Genomic DNA, 23,626 nt, shown 5'->3' on the forward strand with positions numbered 1-23,626 from the left:
TGGAGTTACTGTACTCTCACCTCTGCTATGGGCACTCACATTAGAGGAGGGAATAGTGAAATGGGCCGGCTGAATATAATTCCTGCCACTTTTAGGCAAGGCACCAGGGTCCCTGCCTTCTATGGGATTTGGTGCCCTTAGTTGCGTTACTTCTGCCTGCAACCTTTGGTTCTCAATTCTTAACCCTCCTATCTCGGACTGTAGATCTACCACAGCCAGATCCTCTACAGAGGGATTCTGCATGATCTGGCCTAGAGGGGAAACTGAGGGGGCCCCTGCCCCTTCAAGATCCATCTTCGCTCGGGTAGAAAAAAGTCGTGGGCTTGGCTTTCTGTTGCACTTCACCCAAGGAGGGAGAACCCTCTCATCCGATTTCCACATGAGTGAAGATGCTGCTCCCCCCCGCTTCCAGAAGACAATTCTCAGAGGGAGACAGAAAATACTCTCTCAAGAGCTCTTGTCAACCAAGAGTGAGGGAAATACCCAATGAGTGACCACCACTCTTCCCCTGTGTTCGATGTGTGTGCTAGGTAAGGAGGGAAGTTGATCAGAGACAACCTGGAAAGGAATACAAGGAGAATTTACAATACTGTGCACATTAAAGCATTAATACAAGTCCACTCTTCTCATGGTCCACTTACTTATGGTGAGTTCGTGGCATGTCCAGAAATAGGTGTGTTTCTGGAATCCACCGAGAGCAGATGTTATTTTTTCCTGAAAAAAGGTGCTTTGCGCAGATTTGATCTCGATTTTATAGGCTCTAATCGCAGTTCTATATTTAATTCTGTCATTCAGTGAAAAGCCCTTCCTCCATTGCCTTTCACATCTTTTACACTCAATTCAGCGAGGACATCGCCGACTTCGTCAGCCCGCATGCCCTCCCCTCCGCTGACTACATCCTCCTGGGGGACCTCAACTTCCACCTGGAGAACAACAACGACCGCAACACCAGCACCCTGCTCGACAACCTCGCCAACCTTGGACTCAAGCAACTGGTGAGCACCCCCACCCACCTCGCCGGACACACACTCGACGCCGTCTTCTCATCCAGCAAAGACATCGCCTTCAGCCACGCCACAGAACTCCACTGGACGGACCACAGCTGCGTCCACTTCACCTTCGAAAGAACGACGATCCACCACCACCAGCAACAGGTTGCCCGTAGAAGCTGGAACAAGATCACCGTCGGCCAGCTCGCCGCCTCCCTGAGCCAGCACCCTCCTGCCAGCTCAGCGAACCCCAGCCAGGCCGCCGAAAACCTCACGAAGTGGATCAGCAACTGCGCGGACGAACTCGCCCCTCTGAGGACCCCGCCCAGCAGACCCGGCAGCAAGAAAGCCCCATGGTTCACCGACGAACTCAAGAGCTCCAAGAAGAACTGCCGAGCCCTCGTGAAAGTCTGGAGAAAGGAACCTACACCGGACATGACCACCCTCAAGCTCGCCACCCGGAAGCACCACCAACTGATCCGCGCCGCCAAGAAAACTGCATTCAAGGACCGGCTGGACAACAACGCACACAACTGCAACGAACTCTTCAACATCGTGAAAGAGCTCTCCAACCCCAACGCCGGAAACAACGACATCACCCCTTCGCAAGACCTCTGCAACTCCCTCGCCTCCTACTTCCACAACAAGATCGCGGACATACACAACAGCTTCAACACTCAACCGACGCACGCCACGACCACAGCAACGCCGCCCACCACCACCCTCCGAACCTGGACTCCGATCAGCACCGAAGACACCGTCCGCATGATGAACTCCGTCCACTCCGGATCTCCGACCGACCCCTGCCCTCACCACGTCTTCAACAAGGCCGACGCTGTCATCGCACCCCACCTGCGGGACATTATCAACACCTCCTTCAACACCGCCACCTTCCCCGAGAGCTGGAAGCACGCCGAACTCAGCGCTCTACTCAAGAAACCTACAGCAGACCCCACCGAACTCAAGAATTACCGCCCCATCTCGCTACTCCCGTTTCCAGCCAAAGTCATCGAGAAGACCGTCAACAAACAGCTGGCCGCCTTCCTCGAGACGAACGGATCCCTCGACCCCTCACAGTCCGGCTTCCGAGCCAACCACAGCACCGAGACCGCCCTCATCGCCGCCACCGACGACATCCGAGCCCTGATGGACAACGGAGAAACAGCGGCCCTCATCCTCTTAGACCTCTCCGCGGCCTTCGACACTGTCTGCCACCGCACCCTAGTGCAGCGCCTCAGCAATGTCGGAATCCAGGAGAAGGCACTGGAATGGATAGTCTCCTTCCTCGACGGAAGAACACAGAGAGTCCGCCTACCACCGTACAAGTCAGAGGCCACCGAAGTCATCTGCGGCGTCCCTCAAGGATCCTCGCTGAGCCCTACCCTCTTCAACGTCTACATGAGCCCCCTCGCGGCCATCGCACGCCAACACAACCTCAACATAATCTACGCCGACGACACCCAGCTGATCCTCTCCCTGACCAACGACCCCGCCACCGCCAGAGCCAACCTGCACGAAGGGATGAAGGATGTAGCCGTGTGGATGACGACCAGCCGCCTGAAACTGAACTCAGACAAGACGGAGGTCCTCATCCTGGGCTCCTCGCCCACCGCCTGGGACGATTCCTGGTGGCCCCCCGCCCTGGGCACCGCACCCAAACCGACGAACCACGCACGCAACCTGGGCTTCATCCTGGACTCCTCCCTCTCCATGACCAGACAAGTAAACGCCGTCTCCTCGTCGTGCTTCAACATCCTGCGCATGCTACGGAAGATCTTCTGGTGGATCCCCATGGAGACCAGGAAGACCGTCACCCAGGCCCTCGTCACCAGCCGACTGGACTACGGCAACGCCCTCTACGCCGGAACCACCGCCAAGCTCCAGAAGAGACTCCAGCGGATCCAGAACACCTCAGCCAGACTCATCCTCGACATCCCACGAAACAGCCACATCTCCGGACACCTGAGAGACCTGCATTGGCTCCCCGTCAACAAAAGAATCACCTTCCGTCTCCTCACCCACGCACACAAAGCCCTACACGATCAAGGCCCGAGCTACCTCAACAACCGAATCAACTTCTACGCTCCCAAACGCCACCTCCGATCAGCCAGCCACGCCCTCGCCGCCGTCCCACGCATCCGTAGAGCGACAACAGGAGGAAGGTCCTTCTCCTACCTGGCCGCCAAGACCTGGAACTCCCTCCCGGCCGACCTGCGCCTGACCCAAGACCACCTCTCCTTCAGGAAGAAGCTCAAGACCTGGCTGTTCGAGCAGTAACGCCCCCCCCCCCCCCCCTTAGCGCCTTGAGACCCTACGGGTGAGTAGTGCGCTCTATAAATGTCTTTGATTGATTGATTGATTGTTTAAGTTTCCTGAGTCCTGGGGAGTACCACGGGTTTTTCTTGGGGCCCGGTTTCACCTGGATCCGTATTTTAGGCAAAATTTTGTCTAATGAGCCCTCCAGCCAATTATTAAAAATATCATTGGCCATTACGGGGACAGAATGCAACAGGGGACGAGTGATTTCCAGTTCTTTTTCCCACTTATCCCTTGAGAGGGTTGTCCAAGTACGAATGGACTTTTTTATGTTCGGCAGTACCACTTTTGATTCCTGTCTAACCCATACAAACGGGATCAAAAAATGATCAGTCCAGGGAAGGGGGATGGGTTGCGTAACAGTCAGAGACTGGATGTTGGAGAAGATGGGATCCAAAAGGTGTGGGGCCCGGAACTTTTTGGGAGAACTGAAAGATCTCTAGTCCCTCAATAAACTCTGTTATTTGAGGGTGTTTCATTTTGTTAAAATGAATGTTGAAATCTCCCAGTACCGTAAAGTTGGGTAGAGAACTAGCAAATTTAGTTACATTATCTGAGAAAACTTGACAAAAGGAAGCAGTCGAGTGGCATTCCATGATGTCATGATACATTCTACAGAGCTATTCAGTGGAGAGTAGCAGAGAAGTAATTTACTACATCGAGCCTGGCGGACGGTACAAAAGAATACCTGAGAAGGTAGAGGTAGGGGAAAGTTGCATTGAGAACAGAATGCTCTCGCGCTCCGGTATTGGGCTATTAGATAAGCGGCCTTTAAATTCTTCCTTATAAATGATGGCAATGCCTCCTCTACGCCCGCATTCTCGATCTAGCCTCTGGATCAAATAATGGGGAGGAAGAGCTTCAGCAATAACATAGTCCGAGTCTTTGTCTAACCAAGTCTCGGTAAGAAATAAAATATCTGGTTTCTCCTTTTCCATTAGCATGTGAATTTCCAACGAATGTTTCACAAGAGAGCGGCAATTAAGAAGGAGCATTTTAAATTTTGTTTCCTCCAATACGGATTCCTGTCTACCTTGGCGGTGAGCCCTTCCATAGTCGCAGTGGGAGCATCGTAGGAAAGATGTGTCACAGTTTAGAGTGTAGGCAGTTGTTTGGTACCTCTATCTTCAGTTTCATTAGTGAATTATGGGAGTAAATAATCTTGGAGCTTGCAGGAGTCCTGGGCCCGTTCTGGCGCGGACGGGCGCAGACGGGCTTGCCTTGAGCGCGCCCACTGCGCGCGTCCGCTACGCGTTCGCGTCCTTAGCTCCTAATGAGCCCGAGTACGCGGGTCACATGAGGGGGGTGTGGCAGGATGCAACTAGAACGGTGACCTACGCAATGAATGTGAACCCTCTTTTAAGAATTCCCCAGCAATTACCAGCAGTTCCCTCACAGAACTATCAGTGAGGTGTCCGCCTCGCACTCGCGTCTCGGCTCCTAATGAGCCCGAGTACGCGGGTCACGTGAGGGGGGTGTGGCAGGATGCAATTAGAACGGTGATCTACGCAATGAATGTGAGCCCTAGAGGAGCATTGAACACAGCTCCGTTACACACAAAGATAAAACATACAAATGCGGCGAAAATTAAGTTGCCCTCTTTTAAGAATTCCCCAGCAATTACCAGCAGTTCCCTCACAGGACTATCAGGACTATATGCAGGTCACAAGTTAAAATTCTTCAAGGTTAGTGAGTTATGACCATGCATCAAGGAGCTGCATGTAAAGGACAAGGCATACATTTGAAACCTTACTGTTTTTTCCCCTCAAACTTTTGTTATTTTAAGGTTGCTATAAAAGAGGGTTACTTTGGGTAGTAATAAACGCTAAGTAGTAAGTGCTATGTTATGGTTATTAGTGTCATAACTACTGGACAAATACTTCCGACATTCTTACAGTGCATGCAGAGAACTTGCATACAAAGCTTGGAAAGTTCGAAAACCTATCCCTGCCCCTTATCCCGCTCTTAGCACCACCCTCCATCCTCAGTCCACTACTCCTTCTGGTGAGTACCTGCACTTTTTTCCATTTAAAGCTCTGCTCAAGCCACTCCTATTTGGTGGCCTCGTTTTTCACTGTACTATTTGATAAAAACAATAAGATGTTACATAAAAAAAACACAGCATGTAAGTGCTTGTCAGAACCAAAACAAGTTATCAAACAAGGGGGTGCTACTAGCTTGAACTGAGTATTATCTTCCCAATGTCCTCGGGAGCATGCCATTGGCGAGTGCACCATGAAGAAGATGCATGTGATCCTCCCTGAAGAGGGCATTAGAAAGTTAGAGCTGAAGCAACACATAAGGGGGAGTTTTTAGATCTGGTTCTTAAGGATGGGTAAAATGTGACTTCTGTTTTCATCGGCAATGGAGCTGAGATCAATGATCTCTAATTGGTGTGGTTTGATCAGAAGACAGTTGCAGTGGTTTTCCATACAATTGCAACTGTTGTCAAGGTTAGACATTCCATCTTACAAATATGAGGGGGTATATAAAATTGAGCTAACAGAGGCCTAGTATTCGCAGGCAGCAGAAGATGTACAAAGGGAACGTGAACCATTATTATACATGGAACCTCAGTACCAGGTAAATGAAAAGTGTCCTATAATAAAAGACACTATGGTTTTCGAGTAGTGCGGCAGAAATAGTAAGCACAAAAGCCTGCCTCCTAGGAAGAGCAAGGAGCCTCAACTAGAGAAAGACCAGAAAATTAATTTGCAGAGGAAGGAACTTCAATGTAAACAGAAGAAAAAAAACAAAGTAAGAAATCAAATATGTTTTGGTTCTATACTTAACCAATATCAGGATATAAAAGGGTGAATTCGTAGGGCTAGAGAGAAGAAGGAAATATTGTGTGACTAGAATATCTGCATTATTGGAGGAATGGCTTAAATAGAAAAGGAACCTGCGATAAGAGTCCATTACAAGGGAACGATTGCACTGGTGCAAGCTGAGCAGAAGAGAAAAAGGCCATTCAGTCGATGAGTTACATCCATGAATATTAGGGAGAATCAGTCCACTTTTTTGTAACACATGCTAAGCGCAGAACAAGTGCTGGGGGGCAGATGTGGAACCAGGCAGGACACTGGCAATGTAAAACATGTAATCCTAGCCACAGAGGTGGGGATAGTCATGAAAAATATGGAAGAAAGAATAGTGTAATATCTTGAAGAAATAATTTAAGGATTCACAGCTGTCACTTTTAACAACGACTTGGCCATGCTAGAAAAACTAAGTAGAAGACTATATATCAGGACATGCATTATGGTAGGGCTGTGGGAGTGAAATACTGGGATTTTAGTAGGACGTTGGCATGGTTACACATTGAAGACGTAGAGTAGGTCTATGAGTGGTAAAGTTGACGAAGACCTCGGTGAGTGGCAGGATACAAATGCTGCTGCCAATTGTATTTGACTCAGTGGAGCACAAAGTGGCTCCGAAAGCAGCTCAAGGATCTGCTAAAGGGACCATACGTTTTTGTGACATTGCAGAAGGACTCAAAGCTAACGTATGCTCTTTGCAGTGGACAATAAAATATGCCCCAGTGTTAATACTCTGGAAGGAATGGAAATGATGAGGAAGGTCATCTGAATGGTTAATGCACTGGTTATGTATCTGTTAAATCTGTAATTGGTTTCAGCATGTAAGAAAACCTTCTTCAAAGACAGGAACCTAAAGACTCTCTTGCAGTTGACACAATTTACAGATCATTTTGTTGATCGGCCTTCGGACATTTTTCATGTTTTCACCACTGCGGCTTCCTCTGTGTCCATGGACTGTAGAGTGTGACTGGTTGCATCTATACCATATATCAACATGGAAAACCAGTGTTACAGATGAATAACATTTTAAAGCATGAATTCTATATAGATTTCTATGCTTTGTATTGATGTGCAGTAGTGTTAAGCAGAAGAAGTAGGATGGAAGTAGCTTATAACTGTATTAGAGTGTTCCATAATGATGCTTGTCCGGGCAAATACCTCATTTCATTCAATAGTGACTTGCAATGGTATTCATACAACACCTTTTCTTTTTTCAGCCTCATAGTGGAGCTGCATGCTGTGCTAAAATGCAGATTATTGTTCTTGCTGCCTCAGGGTGTTTTTTCTTACGTGAAGACAGGTTAGAAAGAATGAATGTAGCATGCCAGTCTAGGTATGATTGCGTAAGTTTCAGTTGGAACACACCAGTTTCCTTATTTTTAAAGTGGTGCAAGTTGATCTCTGCTGGGTTTTGGTATTATTTCATATTTTATCTCCAACCCTGAGGATCACATTTGTGCATTTTTTTCTGATAGTGATGTAGCTCATTTTCTGTTGCAGGTGGGAGTTGTAAAGCAAACCGAGACGGCAGCATTGAAAGCAGCTGGAGAAAACAAAAGTGCATTATTTGCGCGACAGTTGACTGCACTTTACACCAAGTCTACTCTTATTGGAGAAGATATCCTTTTTTAAACTATTTACATTTAATGATTGATATTTATTTTCATGTTTATTTCTTACCAGTATTTGTCAGTCTGATTTGCAGGGTTTTAGCACTGACCTTCAGCGTTAAGAAATTAGAGCCTTCTCTTTCAGTTTTAATTTCGCACAGTAACCTAAAATGTAGGCCACTCGGATTGCTGAATGGTGGAGAGCTCATACTTTTCCTTTGGTACCGATGTCAACCTTGTTTCTCCTGATGTCAAAGTTAATCCTACTAGAACCGCCAGTGCCCCAACTCGTCGCTATATACAAGCACCCTTGTCTTGGAAGACTTCAGTATGCCCTCCTTGAGGCTTAATGGAATTAACTTGGTAACCTGGGATTTAGATATATCCTCCTTTCCTCATTAAAATAGTCCTATTCCTGGTTAATTGGAAAGCCTGTTTTGATCATTTGATAAGATCTAAATGAAAAAATAGTCTTACTAGTACTGAAGCAAAGCCCTCCTAACCTTTAATATCCGTCCTGAAACAACTATTTTATAAGAAACTGAAAACTGCAGTCAGTCATATGACCAGGCGTGTCAAAAGCTTTTGTGGTTCTTGGGTAAAAAAAAGTCATTCGTTTCCCCCACCTTATTCTAAGTATAAATAAAGATTCTTTGAAAGAAAGTTTTCCTTTATCAGGGAGCGCCCGCATCTGGCGCAATCTAGAGACGTGGCTGATGTTGGCGGTTTCATTATGTATTAACCAGTTGGGCTTGCTTTTTAGGTTTCTCCTGAACAGCGCACATGCAAAATCTTCTGTTTAAAAAAAAAAAAAGACTTAAAAATGGGCTTAGAGCCAGCCTAATACTTAATATTTACTATTGGTTGGCTTCGACGTCATTCCTTGCTTCTTATTGGTCACAACCTCCTACTTCCTGCTGGGTCTTCAAGTGTTTGTCCCGGCCGTGGAGCATGGACCAACTACAGTTTCCTGTCTGCGGCCAGTGTCCTTCCACTGGCCGCAAACTCAAGCAGGTACTTTTTTTGTACTCTGTAAGAGTGCTTGTGTTTCCAGCCCCATCCTCTTTCCACCGTCCCATGTTCTTGCCACCGTCCGCTCTACATTGTGTTGCTGCTCTCTTCCTCACACCTCCCTTGTCTTGCTTACCCCCTGCAATCCACTTGCCCTCTGTTGTGTTGTGGTTTCCTCCCTTGTCTACACCTCCCTCATGTTGCTTGCCCCGCACTCCCCGCCCTTTGTTCTGTTGCTGCTCCCTCCCCACAGCTCCCTTGTGTTGCTTGCCTCCCACAATTGCATCACCCTCTGCAGTGTTACTGTTACTTTCCTGCTCCACACCTCCCTCATGTTGCTTGCCCCTTGCACTCACCCTGCCCTCCATTGTGTTTCTGCTCCCTCCCTCCTCCATCACACTTCCCTCGTGTTGCTTGCCCCTGCAAACCCTCTGCTGTTACTGCTCCCTTCCACCTCCCTCGTGTTGCTTCACCCCCGCACAACCCCTGCTCTCCTTTGTGTTGCTGACCTCTCGCAGTTCCCTCTGCCCCCTCCAAGCCACCAGTCCCCCACAGAAAACATTAGACATAGCCAAATAGCCTGCACGGATGTGTGTGCTGTTTGACTTTGTTTTATGTTTTTTAGACATGTTGCACAGCCGTGCAGACGGCAGTGTAACATGGCTTAAAGAAACAAAAAAGCGCTATGACATGATCAACGCTGGCTGAGTCATAGCTCTTTTTTTGTTTACCATAGCTATGTTGTACAGTAGCCCGTCACAAAGCCAATGTATATCTCACATAGCTGTGAACAATTGGCTTTGGCAGTGTTTGCTTAAACTATATAAGCACATTTTGTGGCAGGAGCCTAAGCCCTGCTTCTTGCCAACTAGTATTGAACTCTGCCCTCAGGTTTCCAATTCCAGTGGGGAGGCAGCTTTGGAAAGGGTAGAGACTACTTTCTAGCAGTAGCTTTCCCGAATGGAATTCTGTTTGGGGATTATGGCAGGGCTGCTCTCCGACATGGACACCTTCTGGAGGAAGCATCAACAACCTCTCAGCTGGGAGGAACAGATTGTGGGCTTTACCTCCTGCCATCAGGTGGGCTGACAGAGACACTAGCCAGCTGGAAAGTTGTTATATATGTAGAAATATAAAAAAAATTAGGCTCACTCCGCCTGGCATGTGGCGTCAGCCCCCCGTCAGCTTGGCCCAATGGCCCATCCATTCCCCTCAATCTTCTCACTTTTGGTCCATTTTAAGAACAACTGTACCACCCCTCCAATGCTATGGTCTCCAAATATGATCAGGCAAAAGCAGCACCTTTTCTCCCCGACGTAACATGGAATTTGTGATACATTTATTTTAAAAACAGCATTTGAGTGAGAGGGTAGCTATTCCTGGCATGGGGCGCACCCAATTTCCTTTGGGGGATCTTCCTGCCTCATTTTGGGACAGGTTGGAATGATTTACCTTCCGATCTGCCATATAAAGGAGCTGAAGAACACATTAACACCAGGGATAATATTTTACAAAATGAAAACGTAGTAACAAATAACTTGCTTCTCTCCTTGTGCTCATAATACCTATTGTATTTCAACTCCAAAAGGGGAGAAGTTGAGGGTTGCTACCCTTTAGTCTGGCCATCTCTCAGAACCTAATCATTTTTTTTTTAGGTGAGCAAATGTGGAGTTCTGAGTCTGGCTTCCTTGCAGAAGGTGTAATGCTCTCTAGTCTCCGCTAATCATCTGTCTTTCAGGAGAGCAGATTAGAGTTGTTATGCCCCTCAGCCCCTAATCTGAAATGAATGGGATCGGAGTCTATTCAATGGAAGTGTTCATTTATTTTCTGTAACTGGGGAATTTATGCAGTCTATGTCAGGCTCCTTTGTCCCCCTTTCCGCAGCTACACCACATATGCTGTAAAAATAAGACCACGTCATGGATAGCCATAGCATAGCGAAGATAAACAGACAATAGCTGTGTCCTAGAAAATTGTGGATGTGCAGTTTGTCTTTGAGTTTTGAAAGCGTTAATCTAATGGTTTACAGAGCAACCAGCAAAACCTTACATTGCTACACCTATGAAGAGAAAGGACGCAGGCAAATCTAAAGAGGTGGGTGACTTGTGTGAATTGCACAAGACCTGCTTACACGTAATGCCTTGTGCACATCAGATAGTGGGGGAAAGTACCCAATTATCTAGCTAGGAATACCAGAATGCATTTCCAATATCAAAACATACCTTCCAAATTTATACAGTAATTTAAAAAAACAGTATCTCTTATGTTTGACAAGACCTATTGTAATGGTAAAGTGCCAAAACTGCAAACATATGAACCCACTGCAGACTGCGTATGTGGGATGGCTGATGTATTTAGGCCCTCGGTCCGCTGGCACCCACAGAACTTTACCAACTGTGGAAAATTTTGAAGGGATGTGTTGCTTTCATGGATGTCACTAAGCTATCTTACCCAGAAGACCCTGCAATTTTCACAGTATTGTTAAAAAACACAGAATTGCCCCACAATTCTGATGAGATTGACAGCAGTATTTGTACCTGCGTTAGGCAGCCCCCCCGGATACCCCACCAACTCATTTCTTCAAATCGCTGTAGTGAAGATCAGATTTTGCAGCCAACACATCCTACAATCCTACCCTGAAAGCAAGGGAGGGGGGCAGGATGAGGTATGCACAGGAAATGTTGCTGGGCTTTTTCTGTCCCTTGCAATAGTCCTACGCGCAATTGGGCTAAAAATTTTATTGGCTGAAACGTGGATAAGAGCAGCATCTGTGAAGTGTAATCTGTGGGTGGCAGACTTCTACGAATTGTTAGTCGTGAGCACAGAGTTAGTGTTTTTGCAGATATGTATGTTTGTATTGGTACTTGTGCTGCATATATGGTTAAGCTGGAAAGCACATGCACTATAAATATTTACATATTTAAAGATCATAGTTAGAAAATGAACAGTAGTAATGAGGAGACCTTTTCTTCCAGTGCTGTGTGATGTCGGTCTCATAGAGATTTTACCACAAAAGGCTGTTTTCAGTTACTTTTTGGTATCGGGGTAAGGGGGTGAGTGGAATCTCTACGGCAGCGTTATTCTGAACCTTATTTATATAGCATGAGGTTAGTTCATTGGTCTCTTCTGTTTTTTTTTTCCTTTTTGTTTCCAATCTAGCGAAATTAAGGCTTTCACTTTGAATCTACACCCTAAAGATCTTGATTCTTTTTTCTGTCAGATGGTGTGGCAGGTGGGAATTTTCTGCCTTCTAGATTACATAACATGTCTTTAACGATGTGTGATCTTGTCCCGTGGTGCCAGTGAAGTTCATTCGTATAGTGGGTGGGGGGGCGGGGGAGTGTTATTTTTCTTTAATACTTTCATCCTGAGTGCTACATACAGGGTATTTTTCAGTGGGGCTAGATGAGGTGCCAGGTATACAGCTGGGCAGATCATTTCCTCCACTTCCACTGGAGTACAGCAGCGCAAGAATGTTTGTTTTGAAGTTTGCTTCTGAAACGTTTATCTCAATCTTGTGGATCACGGGGCATGGTCCAGCTGACCAATATGGCAGTCACACTCTAAAAGCACTCTGCGACCTCCTACGCCATCCAACGGGATAAACTTCCATCTGCTACACTGTTCGGCCCCAGCAACTGAGGATTTGCCTGCTGCGGCATGAGGGAACCGATCCTGGGCTTGAGGGGTGCCTGAAACCCTGGGAGCGCCCTGAAATGATTGTGGGCCTTCCAGTAGCCTCCATTGCATTGCAGCACCGATGTTTATTACATGAGCCACGTCTTCACAGAGGACGAGTGACGGACCAAGGACTCCTGCTGCTGGCAAAGCACCTCGGAAGGGCAGGGCCCCACTCCTACTCAGCATATGTGCTCTGCCACTCAGACGGAGGCTCCTGAGCTACACCATACTGGAGAGGTGGAGCTACGCCTCAGCAGGGTTTCCACCCCATTCCACTGATCTCTTTGACCCATCGCTTTCCTGCTGGGGACAGTGCTCAGAGGGGAGAGGCCCCCTACCAAGATCGCACTAACTTGGTTGAGGACACTGTGCTGCTCTTTGTGAAAACAACAGTATCTAAGCAGCTATCCAGTGCTAGCACCCGCAAGGCCCACACAGAAGAGGCCAAGAATAGATCACGGTGTAATATTCTCTGCTTCATGGGCTTCCTGGAGGACATGGAAGCCCACAGCTTTCATGGAATCCTGGTTGTTCTTCTGGGTACCGGCAGACCAACTCTTCAAATGATTTGTGATTGTACAACTTCATTGCTCCATTGCCCAGGACCCTCCCACGTGGGGCCCCACCAAGACCACGGATTGCTTGAATACTTAATTACAGAGAAGGTAATGTGATCCTATTTGCAAGGGAATCTACAATATCAGTCTTCCCGCATTGATAGTTCTGGACTACACCCAAGCTGTCCGCTGCCAATGGAAATCGTTTGAGGAAGTCAGACAAAACTCCGGGCCATGAACCTCTGTTACATGTTAATATTCCCGGCCTGCATCAAGGTCCTATTTCTTCAACACCCTTGAAATGGCATGGGATTGGGTGTCTCAGAAGACAGATCTTCGGGAGCCCTCTGGTCAACCTCCAGAACTTTCTCCAGCCTTCCAGAAGCCTAGTTCTAGATGCCGGACCAGATCCCGCCAAGGGAGGAGGCTGCACCCTGTCTCCCATCAAACCTCTTGCCTTGAGCTCTCATTTACGAATGTTGCGGTCTCTGCGAACGATCCCAACCTGCAAGTACAGCCTGTCTCAGAGCCCTAACCTCTGAAAGTGCAACAATTGAGCGTTGCTTGGTACGCACCTGGTACTTTAATATTACACTACATGGCTAACCCGTCAACTGATCCTTCATGGTCTTGATCTGGCAGGCGATGCTGCTCTCCACTGGGTCTATTTCTAATGCATGTCTTTGATACGATTATGATTTCTTTGAGAGGATTGTTCGGGGCGACAGATACTTCTGGGGTGGGGAGCAGCTGGGGATGGGGGAATGTTATATTGGTTTAATGTTTTTTTTATTCCAGCCACTTTATGACACTACGAGTATCCAAACGCCCCACACTCCGCCCCGTGAGCATGTTGCCATACACCCAGGGCTTTCTATCCATCAGGATGAGAAGCCCCCACTGGGCTTGCCCTTTGCATGCCCAATACCCATCATTATAACCTTTTCCCTGATGTCATGGAATATGAATGAGCTCCTTGACCGCATTAAACGAACTGCAGTTTTGTGATATGCCAAACTCGTCCATCTCTCGATCCTTATGATCCCGGAAACTCACCTATTGGGTTCCACGTTCCCTTATCTCCGTAGATTTGGACACAACAGGATTTACCACTCAGGATACACAAGAGGCTCCAGAGGGGTGGCCGTACTCCTGCACAAGACCTGCCCTCAAGAGGATCGAAACTGTCATCCTGGCCTTCCCCTCAGGCAGAATCATTATTGGAGGAGACTCTAATGCCCCCACCCAACCCAGAAAGGGATGCCTTGGTCCGTCGGCAACATGCGACACAACTCCAGATCTGTATGGACTTGCTGTGGCTGTGTGACATTTGGATGGCCTGGCACAGTGGGACCACAGAGTGCACACTTACCTCTGCACATAAAACTCCTGTATTGATCTTCTCCTGCTTCCTGTGACAGACTCCCTCCAGGTCAGGACTACCAATATCCACCCTCGAGGCATCTCTGATCACTCCCCCTGTATCCTTCCACTATGGCCTGTCATACATAGACTCCAGACCCATTTTGAGCCTTAATACATGGCACCACATGGTCCTCCATTGAGCGGATTTCCTATCCACTAAGATCAAGTCCTGCTTTCAGACTAACCAGGACTCAGTTGAGTTCACTGCCACACTCTGGGTGGTATGCAAAAACACAGTTTGAGGGTTAGCAAAATTATTTATTAGACGCCAGGAGAAGGCCAAGCAACACATAACCACCCTGGAGGTCCTAATACACTACTTGGAGCGCCTCTGGAAGATGACTCGGACAACTCCCTCCATAGACTAATGCTCGTACAAACTTCTTTGAGACAGGTAGTCCTGGATGTGATGTGCCAATGTTGGGGAGCCATGATCCAACAGATCTACAAGAACTGGCCTCTAGCACTCCTGCTTGTAGGGTGACCCCAGTGGTTCAGGACCCCTTGGGCCGCATGGTAAGACATCCATAGAGATTGCGACAGCGTTCATGTAGTATTACTTGAAATCATATACCCACCATTCCTGCTCACTATGAACACTAGAACACACCATTGTTGACAGAGATCCACCTCCCTCACTACCTGCAGCACTGAGGAAAGCCCTAGAGGCTGCCCTTAATCTCAAGGAAATAGTTAAAGCTATTCTGGGGTAGAACTCTGGAAAAACACCTGGCCACAATGGTTTTTCCCCCTTATATTATCACAAATACAGCACCACCCTCCACACCTTCTTTCCCTATATAAAGTAGCCTGCAGTGGCAGGGCTTTCCCCCCGGGGATTGACTCCGCAACCATTGTGGTCATTCCCAAATCAAGTAGCCGTGAACCCCATTGTGAGGCTTTTTCTCCTATATCCTTTGTAATCACAGAACTAAACAAGGAACAAAAAGTTTTTGCTAAACTTTTTAGCCCTGAGACTTAACCTGGTCTTTTTTTTTTTTTTTGATTAAACATTTTTTTATTGTTTTCTTACCAACATCCCAATACAATTCCCACAAGAGCACCAGCAACTCACCGTAGAGTAGTACATACGACATTTCAGCCAGTTATGCAGTGGGAAAGTTACACTTCCCGCATGGGCTCCCCCCTCCCACTCCCTCCCGCGACCCATGTCAGTGTGCCCCCATCTTCCTGCCCCCCCCCCCTGGAGAGACCCCCCCCCTTACCATGACGCATGTAGGGGTATTCAAATCTATCTCTATCAGCTTGGGCGTTCCCCCGGGTTCAGCCGTGTTGAATGTGTCCACCCACCACCGTGACCCCCTTCCTACTCCCCGCTTATCGCTTCCTCCTGTAGGTCGGGTATGCTCCCCTCTCCTATGTTTTCAGACATCAGCCCCTGAAGTTCAACCACCAGTGACTCCCATGCACGGGCCGTCGCTAACGCCTTTTCGTCGTTCCTCCTATGCGCTAATTGCAAGCGAAGTGTGCCCTCCGCGCCTGCCCATTTCGCGAACGCTGTCCTCCACCTCAGAAAGCTAGGCCCCGCCCTTGACTTCCAGCGCATGGTGAGCTCCCTCTTGGCCATAATCAACCCTAAGTCACAGAACTTGCTAGTAACCCTCGTGCGGCGGGTGTGGAGGAACCAAAGCAACAGGCAGGCACCCATCTCAAATTTGATGTTGCGATCTGTCACTTGGTTCAGGCATTCCGTGACGTCTTCCCAGTAACTACCCAGCGCCGCGCAAGACCCAAACATATGGTGAAAATCAGCCCCATCTCCCCCACACCGCGGGCACTGAGAATGCGTGCCCCCAAAATATTGCAATATCTTAACTGGCGAGACTTAACCTGGCCCTTAACACACTCTTACCAGTGCGGCTTCATGACAGTCCGCTGCACCCGTCATTGTAGTAGGCAGGCACGTATAACATTGGCTCGCGCCTGAGAGCTCCAAGTCCCATGCACCCTGTTGCTGATAAATTTCGAAAAGACATTCAACTTGATCAGTTGCTCCTTCCTGGATATGGTCCTCTATCGTATGGGGTTCGGCCCGAGACTAAGCTCCTTCATCCGGCTTCTCTACGCTGACCCAATGGCTCATGTCAGGATGAATGAGGTCCTGTCTGAACTCGTCCCCATCCACCGAGGGGAATCAACAGGGTTGTCCCCTTTTCCTGCTCCTCTTTGCCCTGGCTAGGATGGTGAACTGAGAAGCCCAGGTTTACAGCTGGGTCTGGGCCACAGAGTTGAAGATAAAATTGCACTCTGTGCAGACGATTTTCTTGTGTTCCTTACCTATCTCCATCTCTCTTCACCCAGAGGCCTCCGTCTTCTAGAACTCTAGGGAGAGGCCTCTGGCCTCCGGCTGAAAAAAGGCAAATCTGTCCTGGTTCCTGTCTGAGGTGAAACTGAGTCGGTTTCCTGGCAGGACTCTATACTAGCCCGTTGCCTTAGCTTCAACTATGCAGGCATTACCATAGCTCTTGACCCCGATCTTAAGCGGAACCTAAATCTCACCCCTCTTCTTACTGAGATGGAGTAAGACCTCTCACAGTGGACACCCTTACTGCTTAACGTCCTTAGACGAGTCTCCCTCTTCAAAATAATGGTCCTCCCTTGTTTTCTGTACACCCTTCATGAATTCCCAATGATGATCCCAATCATGCTAAATGGGACACTATTGAAATCTCAACGCTGTGGGACATCTGGCGGGACAGCCACTTATGCTTCTTCCAAGACCTGCAGTCGCACTTCTGACTTTCCAAGACCAAGTTCCACAAATAACTCCAACTCTGACGTGGCCTGGCTGAATATAAAACGAACTGGCGGGTCATTCCGAACATAAGCCTCTTGAAGCTAAACTCCTTATGGGTGGCTTAGGCAAAGGAGGAATATCCCAAATCCATCTGACGTTGGTGCTTAATGCCCCTGATCCCCTGGCTTTCCTCAGGCATAAATCTGAAAGCTGGTTGGGGCTCATTAGGGACATTGATTGGCAAGAGGCATGTATGGTCCTGATGAACTGGCCATATCCTCCTGTCTATATCAAAAAAGAAGGGGGGGACCTAGGAGCTAATGAAGGTCCAGTGTCCATGCTCCTAATGCCTAAATAAACAACAAGAGGACACTGTTCCTATAGCAGGGTGCAATAAGTCACCCATGCTTCAGGGTGCAAAAGTCACCCATATAAAATTAGAGGAAAAAAGGGGGGGGAAGAAAGAGAGTCCTAGGAATGGAGGATCCATAGAGAGGGAGAGAGAAAGAAGGATCAATCTTTGTCCTTTAGTGCCCTCACACACCCCACGGGATGTCATGCTTCATCATCGGGCAATTGCTCCTCGTAGGGCCGGCGCTGCAATTCCCTACGGGTCCCCCGAAGGGTCACTTTGTCGGAGATCTTTTAGGACTGCCGGATGGTGCATGAGGGTGTGTGAAGGGTGAACTGAGGGTAAAGAGGTGCGTGCAAAGGGGTACAAAAATATAAATTCCAATTCCAGGGTAAACTTGCAGCGTAGTTGTAAATATTTTACCCTTTACAATAAAAACATCGCCCCAAAGGCACACTATGCCTGGATGTCAGAGGTCATAGGTCAACATGTTTCGCGCCTAAATCGCCATAAAGGTCAGTGGCGCTTCTTCAGGACCAAAATCATCAATAAAGTGTAGTGCACGTGAACCAATATACATTACGTTAAAATACCCTCTTTTTTCTTCGGTCAGGGCAGTGCAAAGTTCTGTATACCCTCATTGTGGCTACAGTTGTGTTGTCGAGACTGCTCATGACCGTGCCTAGGAGAAAGAAAACGATATCAACCACAGTTGTGGGCTTCAATGAAACTAGATGTTTCATAATGTATAAACACTGTGTATACATCGTAGACAAAAGAAACAGAACAGGCACACGAAGCAAGTTAAAAATAGGTGCTGCATTGAGCCCCAATCATATATAGTATCATAAGCGATATGACGAGATTAGAGGAAAAAAGGGGGGGGAAGAAAGAGATCCTACTTTCTCTCTCCCTCTCTATGGGTCCTCCATTCCTAGGACTCTCTTTCTTCCCCCCCCCCTTTTTTCCTCTAATTTTATATGGGTGACTTTTGCACCCTGAAGCATGGGTGACTTATTGCACCCTGCTATAGGAACAGTGTCCTCTTGTTGTTTATTTAGGCATTAGGAGCATGGACACTGGACCTTCATTAGCTCCTAGGTCCCCCCCTTCTTTTTTGATATATTTAATGCACGGCGGCTCAGCCGAGAGACCATATTAGTGCTTCTTTTCTTTTTTTTTTCATTGCTCTCAGGCACACGAGACACTACCTTTTTAAATTATAAGGAGGTCGGACTTCGCCTCAAAACACTTGTATTGGCTGAAGGTCTAGCCCACCATTTTATCTGACTGTATTGGTGATTTCTGGGGTGGGGGTCACATGTGCATGCAGAGCCTTTTTGGCCCTAGATTTAGCCCCATAAAGTCCCATTCGACAGTAAATATTTCCCAAAAAGTAGTGACTAATTGACCAACTATTTACTACACATACTCGCCCTGAATCACATACGTGATGGGTCTTTTGCCCAGTAATAGCATCCTTAGAAGGGTCCGTCTAGCGTGAGTTAGCCTTATAATGTATTACCGGCTAATATTGTGGGAACACTTGTTGTCAGCATTTGTCACTTAAGCAATTCCCCATTAACGTATTGTTAATCTGATAATCGGTATCCAGATACTGGGGAGTAGTTCTCCCCGTATGCACATGCGCATTCCATCTGTGTACTTGCGCATGCGCCCCCCTGAGTTTGGTAGCCCTGAGCACACCCCGGAAGGAGTATCCACCCATACACCTGATCCCGCTACTTTATTAGTATCGCGTTTGGCCATGATCAGTTCATTGGCGGCATACGCATGGACGGGGCAGGTTCAGAGAAGAAACACCCGTATGAAATTGTAAGTGGAGAATTTTCTTAAAAAGCGCTTTTTATGTGTTGTAATATTCTGAGCAAGTTGCTCAGTGCACTAAGTACCTTGGGTTTCATGACAAAATGTTATTGTCTGTCTTTACAGCCCGGTTATATGCGGGCACCCATTGCTCTTGCCAAGAGGAATTATATATTTACATTGCTAGGTAAGCATCTCCCTTTACAATAGAGAGCTTTGTATGTTATTAGTTCAGTAACATTACTTTGGCGGTACCGCCACCCGAGCATGGTACATTTTGGCTAAATTAGCTAATGCACGGAGTAAGGTCTCGTCATATCGCTTATGATACTATATATGATTGGGGCTCAATGCAGCACCTATTTTTAACTTGCTTCGTGTGCCTGTTGTGTTTCTTTTGTCTACGATGTATACACAGTGTTTATACATTATGAAACATCTAGTTTCATTGAAGCCCACAACTGTGGTTGATATCGTTTTCTTTCTCCTAGGCACGGTCATGAGCAGTCTCGACAACACAACTGTAGCCACAATGAGGGTATACAGAACTTTGCACTGCCCTGACCGAAGAAAAAAGAGGGTTTTTAACGTAATGTATATTGGTTCACGTGCACTACACTTTATTGATGATTTTGGTCCTGAAGAAGCGCCACTGACCTTTATGGCGATTTAGGCGCGAAACATGTTGACCTATGACCTCTGACATCCAGGCATAGTGTGCCTTTGGGGCGATGTTTTTATTGTAAAGGGTAAAATATTTACAACTACGCTGGAATTGGAATTTATATTTTTGTACCACTTTGCACGCACCTCTTTACCCTCAGTTCACCCTTCACACACCCTCCTGCACCATCCGGCAGTCCTAAAAGATCTCCGACAAAGTGACCCTTCGGGGGACCCGTAGGGAATTGCAGCGCCGGCCCTACGAGGAGCAATTGCCCGATGATGAAGCATGACATCCCGTGGGGTGTGTGAGGGCACTAAAGGACAAAGATTGATCCTTCTTTCTCTCTCCCTCTCTATGGGTCCTCCATTCCTAGGACTCTCTTTCTTCCCCCCCCCTTTTTTCCTCTAATTTTATATGGGTGACTTTTGCACCCTGCTATAGGAACAGTGTCCTCTTGTTGTTTATTTACATATCCTCCTGTCTCCAGCTGATTCAGCTCCACTACCTTAAATCTCTTACCTTTGACCCTGATGCTTATGCATGCAAGCTGGGTCGTGAGCCCTGCTTGCTCACGGTTTGACTGCCCTGATTTTGATTTTTTCCATGTGGTCTTGCAGTGTTCTGTGACTGAGGATTTCCGTTTCTAGATTGGTAGTTCTTTTCCGTGGAAATCCCCTTTACACCCTTAATTGCCTTGCTAGGAGTCCCAAAGGACCTGGGGGACACTCGGAGGGAGATGACGGCCACCTTTGTGGCAAAAAGGGACATTGCTTGTGTTTGGAACAGCCCTCAATCTTCCTCCTGGCATGGTGCAGAGAAGTGGACTGATATACACAACAGGAGGAGCCCATCTGTGAAGCCACGGTCTGCCAAGAGAATCACTGCAAAATCTGGGGCAAATGGTGGGAGTACTATGGATTGGGACTCACCATGGTAACTGTATAATTATGCCATGTATTGATAATTGTTGAAACTGTAATGGTTGGTGCATGGGCTCTAGGCCCTCATGCACACTAGAAGAACAGACATGGACACAGTTGGTCATAGTCTAGAACTGGCCAGGAGACCGTGCGCTCGGCCCCTTTTATTGTCGGAGTCACCTGACTGGTTACGCCTGTGAGGGGTGGGTGTAAAGTGTGGATTGTAACGTCATGCTGAAACAGTAGACCAGTGATCCAACGATCACTACAGAAACAAATGGAATGTCTTATCTAGTGTCGCTAATACTATAGCTTGCACTTGATTATTGTAATAAACAACCAAAATACATTGGACAGATGACAAGCAGCAGCAATTGGATATATTGGGGTTTAAGCTATTTGCACCTAATAAAATGACATCTCTTTTCCCAGTACAGTGGCATATATGTATGCCATTGGATGTTTCGTCAGTGTGATCATGTGTCAAGTTATGAACGGCACTTGGTGAGGCATGGTTTACACATATTACCATAACTGGAAAATTTCTGGGATTTTACATTAGAACTGTAAGTTCACATAATTTGTGTCCAAAGCCCCATTTAACCAGATCAGCTGTGCATGACCTAATGCCATATTCAACAACCTCACAGCGCATGACCTGTCTGTCTATAGCCATGCCCTGTGCCGTCTTCTACCCCACCAGGGCTCAAAAACCCTTTCCACCTAAACGAGCTATGCTGAACATTGCATTTGAACTTGTACAGTTGCATTCTGGATTTTCCATTTTTTTTCCAAGATTCGCCGATCTGGATTTATACTCCTGGGTTGAATTAAAAAAAAAAAACAACTTGCAGTAGACACAAATTATCCAATAAATACTGGGGTTTATTATCATAAATTTTTGGTAGTGTTACCTGCCCCTCTTGACCTTCCCACATTCTCCCTGTGGTGAGAGCATGCCGCCCCTGTCCCTTATATATGACATCACTCTTTTTGTACTAGAATACAGGCTTCAGTGGCTTCTCTGGTAATCGCCGTTGCAACATAGTTTTTCAGATACATCTTGCCGATTGGATTGCCCAATGTTCCCCTTATCAAATCAGAGTAGTTTATTTTTCAAAATTTGGTTCATCGATTTGGCATAGCCAAGATGACAGGCCAACTGTACAAATATACCTGCTTTTTAGGTTTCGTTGCACAGTGCGTGCGAAATTTATTGTATTTAATTTAAATCTTAAAGGGGCTTACATCCCACCCTTACTTTCATTTGTACGTGTGCTTGCCACTCACTTTTCCTCCATTTCTATTGGTTGTTGCATGCCTTTTCCTGTTGTTCTTTTTTATGTTTTCCTTATCAGTGGCCCGCTTTTCTCAAAACTTTTTTTCTTTTTTTCTCGGCTCTTTACCTAAGCTTCCTGCAGTGCAGCTGCACACATTTCAAGCATGCTTGTTTGTTTGGTTGATGTCTCCTCATGGCAGCACGCATTTAAAACGTGTTTTTAGGCCGCATGCTTTTTAGGACAGGAGTTAACCGTCTAGAAAAGCATCTCACCATATCCTGAAACATTCGAGGTGTTTGTATGCACCCCCTTAAAGTTTCTCAGGGAGCACAGAAATACAAACACTTCCCGGAGCATTGAAATACGGGGAAGGAAGCTTCAATAATTAGAATACTGGCCATTGGGTCACAGGACGGAGGCTAATCCGTTTGGGAGAGAGACAGATATTTTTCTAGGGCAGAGGCAGGTTTTCCGAGGATTTCCGGACTGGGCTGTGTGTTTTTTTTATTTTTTTTTAAATTTTACTTTTCTGCAGTCCCTCTCCTTCACTTTTATATGCACTCTAGAAGAGCGTATGTGTCTGCTGTCTGTATCCCAACGCTGCGTTGCTTGTTCCTTTCTCACCCTCCTCCCACTGTGCATTGTGGTGCTCCCTCCCTATCCGTGTGTGTGTCTTCTGAAGCTACAGAAGACAACTTTCCAAGGACGCTCAGGTGCGGACACCAGAAATGATGCAGCAGAAAGGGCATGGAAACACAGCTGTGTCCAAATATGTCACATGGCTGCCTTTAACATTCCGTGATGCCTCCCCCCACACTCTCGCGCACACACCAGGCTTGTGCTTGCTCTCATTGCATACACTTGCCTTTCAAAGAAAGCTGCCTGAGTCATGACTTGTTACTCTCAGTGCCCTCTTGTCAGGTCTGCAGGAGACCCTCCAGGGTGAATGCTTTCTCTCAGTGCATGCCTCCAGAGGCTACCTAGCTGTCTGAGGCACACTTTGCTTGCGCAACACGGACCTTCGAGTTGTGACAGCATTGCGAGGAAGTATGCTTGAAGCCACTTCCATCCTTCCTGCACAGACCTCTTCTGTGCTGAAGGTGCCTGCTCCACGCCCTTATCTGCGCTTTGGACCACAGGTCCGCACAGCACCACCAGGATCAATATAGCAAAGCACCGAGCACAGCACAATCACTGATCAGCAGGTGTAGTCACTGGGTAGAAGTAGTACCACGCACACTGCTGCGCTTACAGTTCTCTCTCTGGATAGTTTTGGGAAGCAGTGCAGGAACATGAGAAACACCTTAGAGCAGAGGTCTCCAACCTTTTCTGTAGTGAGAGCTACTTGTGATTAGCTACTAAAGGCCGGGCAAATCGCACATTGTTCCCAATGTCCCCTCCACACCCGCTTTAT

The 23,626-nt window shown here is 47.2% G+C and overlaps 1 protein-coding gene across 3 annotated transcripts in view; it reads left to right on the top strand.

The window, feature by feature from the left end:
* The window catches only part of MSH3 (mutS homolog 3), a 2,607,526-nt gene that overhangs the window by 244,197 nt on the left and 2,339,703 nt on the right, over positions 1–23,626 (top strand). For all 3 annotated transcript variants that reach the window (XM_085632401.1, XM_085632403.1, XM_085632402.1), the window contains exon 6: positions 7,625–7,742. In XM_085632401.1, the coding sequence (XP_085488527.1) occupies positions 7,625–7,742 (118 nt within the window). The remainder of the gene's footprint in view (positions 1–7,624; positions 7,743–23,626) is intronic.

Source organism: Triturus cristatus, chromosome 2_1, assembly GCF_964204655.1.
Source record: "Triturus cristatus chromosome 2_1, aTriCri1.1, whole genome shotgun sequence".
Classification (NCBI taxonomy): Eukaryota; Metazoa; Chordata; class Amphibia; order Caudata; family Salamandridae; genus Triturus; species Triturus cristatus.